The 1,533-nt window shown below is 45.8% G+C and overlaps 1 protein-coding gene across 1 annotated transcript; it reads left to right on the forward strand.

Moving 5' to 3' along the window:
• Nucleotides 1-271: 271 nt before the first annotated feature.
• LOC126511908 (trace amine-associated receptor 4) lies at nucleotides 272-1,315 on the forward strand. Its single transcript, XM_050159408.1, has one exon. It carries the CDS (start codon nucleotides 272-274, stop codon nucleotides 1,313-1,315), a length of 1,044 nt encoding a protein of 347 aa, XP_050015365.1.
• The last annotated feature ends 218 nt before the right edge of the window (nucleotides 1,316-1,533 follow it).

Consider the following 1,533-nt stretch of genomic DNA (forward strand, 5'->3'; position numbering starts at 1 on the left):
AGCTAATCAGAATGCAAATTTGCAGCCTCCCACCTCAGAATCATAGTTTATATTTTAGAAAGATCCAAAATGATTCATAACACACATGAGGCTTGGAGAAAACATTCCTGGTTCCTAGGGACTTCCAAGTTGGTTCAGACTTGCAGGCTAGCTAAGATTACATGGACAAAGGCCCCACCAAGGGTTTTATTGTTCTTTTTCTTTTTCTTTTTTCACAGAAAGAAACACAGCTCTTCACAAAAGGACTCATACTACCCACAAGACAAAGACAATGAATGTGTCTGACCTCTGGAGCCCCCCAGGAGCGCAGTTTTGCTTTGCTGCGATCAACAATTCTTGCCCTAGGAAGGCGAGGCCCACATATGTTGTCTGCGCCATGTACCTTGTCATGATTGGAGCAATAGTGACCACCATGCTGGGAAACATGGCCGTGATCATTTCTGTTGCCCACTTCAAACAGCTCCACTCCCCAACCAACTTCCTTATTCTCTCTATGGCCACCACGGACTTCCTGTTGAGCTGCATGGTCATGCCTTTCAGCATGATCAGGTCCATCGAGTCCTGCTGGTACTTTGGAGACCTCTTTTGCAAAGTTCACAGCTGCTGTGACATCATGCTCTGCACCACCTCCATTTTCCACCTCTGTTTCATCTCAGTTGACCGCTACTATGCTGTGTGTGACCCCCTGCACTACGTCACCAAAATCACCATCCCCGTCATAGAGGTCTTTCTACTTGTCAGTTGGTCAATTCCCATCTTTTTTGCCTTTGGTTTGGTATTCTCAGAATTAAATCTGATCGGTGTCGAGGACTTTGTTGCAGCTGTTGACTGTACAGGTTTCTGTGCGTTGATATTTAACAAGCTCTGGGGGGTGCTAGCTTCCTTCATAGCCTTCTTTCTGCCTGGGACGGTCATGGTGGGGATATACATACACATTTTCACAGTTGCCCGGAAGCATGCCAGGCAGATTGGCACAGGTCCTGGGACAAAACAGGCCATCTCAGAAAGCAAAGTGAAGGCCACATCCAAAAAGGAAAATAAGGCCACCAAGACCTTAAGCATCGTCATGGGAGTATTTGTGTTGTGCTGGCTGCCATTTTTTGTCTTGACAATCATAGACCCTTTCATTGATTTTACAACCCCGGAAGATTTGTATAATGTTTTCCTCTGGCTAGGGTATTTTAATTCCACTTTCAATCCCATTATCTATGGCATGTTCTACCCTTGGTTTCGTAAGGCCTTGAGGATGATAGTCACAGGAATGATCTTTCGCTCTGACTCTTCTACCTCAAACCTGCATCCCGCACATCCTTAGTCCGACGTTAGCCTGCCTTCTTTTTAGAGAAATGCCCCTTGATGGTCTTTCTTCCCAGGGAAAGAAGAGGGGGCTGGTTAGGTGAGAAAAATTTTCCAGTAGACATTATGACCACCTGAGAGAGCAGTAGATCTAGTGTGCTTTTTGTTGTTGTTGCTCTCTCTCTCTCTCTCTCTCTCTCTCTCTCTCTCTCTCTCTCTCTCTCTCTGTGTGTGTGT

This window comes from Alexandromys fortis, unplaced genomic scaffold (assembly GCF_014885135.2).
Source record: "Alexandromys fortis isolate MF-2015 unplaced genomic scaffold, M_Fortis_MF-2015_v1.1 scaffold_107, whole genome shotgun sequence".
Lineage (NCBI taxonomy): Eukaryota > Metazoa > Chordata > Mammalia > Rodentia > Cricetidae > Alexandromys > Alexandromys fortis.

Bases quoted from the DNA above. Each gene is read 5' to 3' on its own strand.
- LOC126511908 (XM_050159408.1), top strand. From the start codon at position 272: ATGAATGTGTCTGACCTCTGGAGCCCCCCAGGAGCGCAGTTTTGCTTT.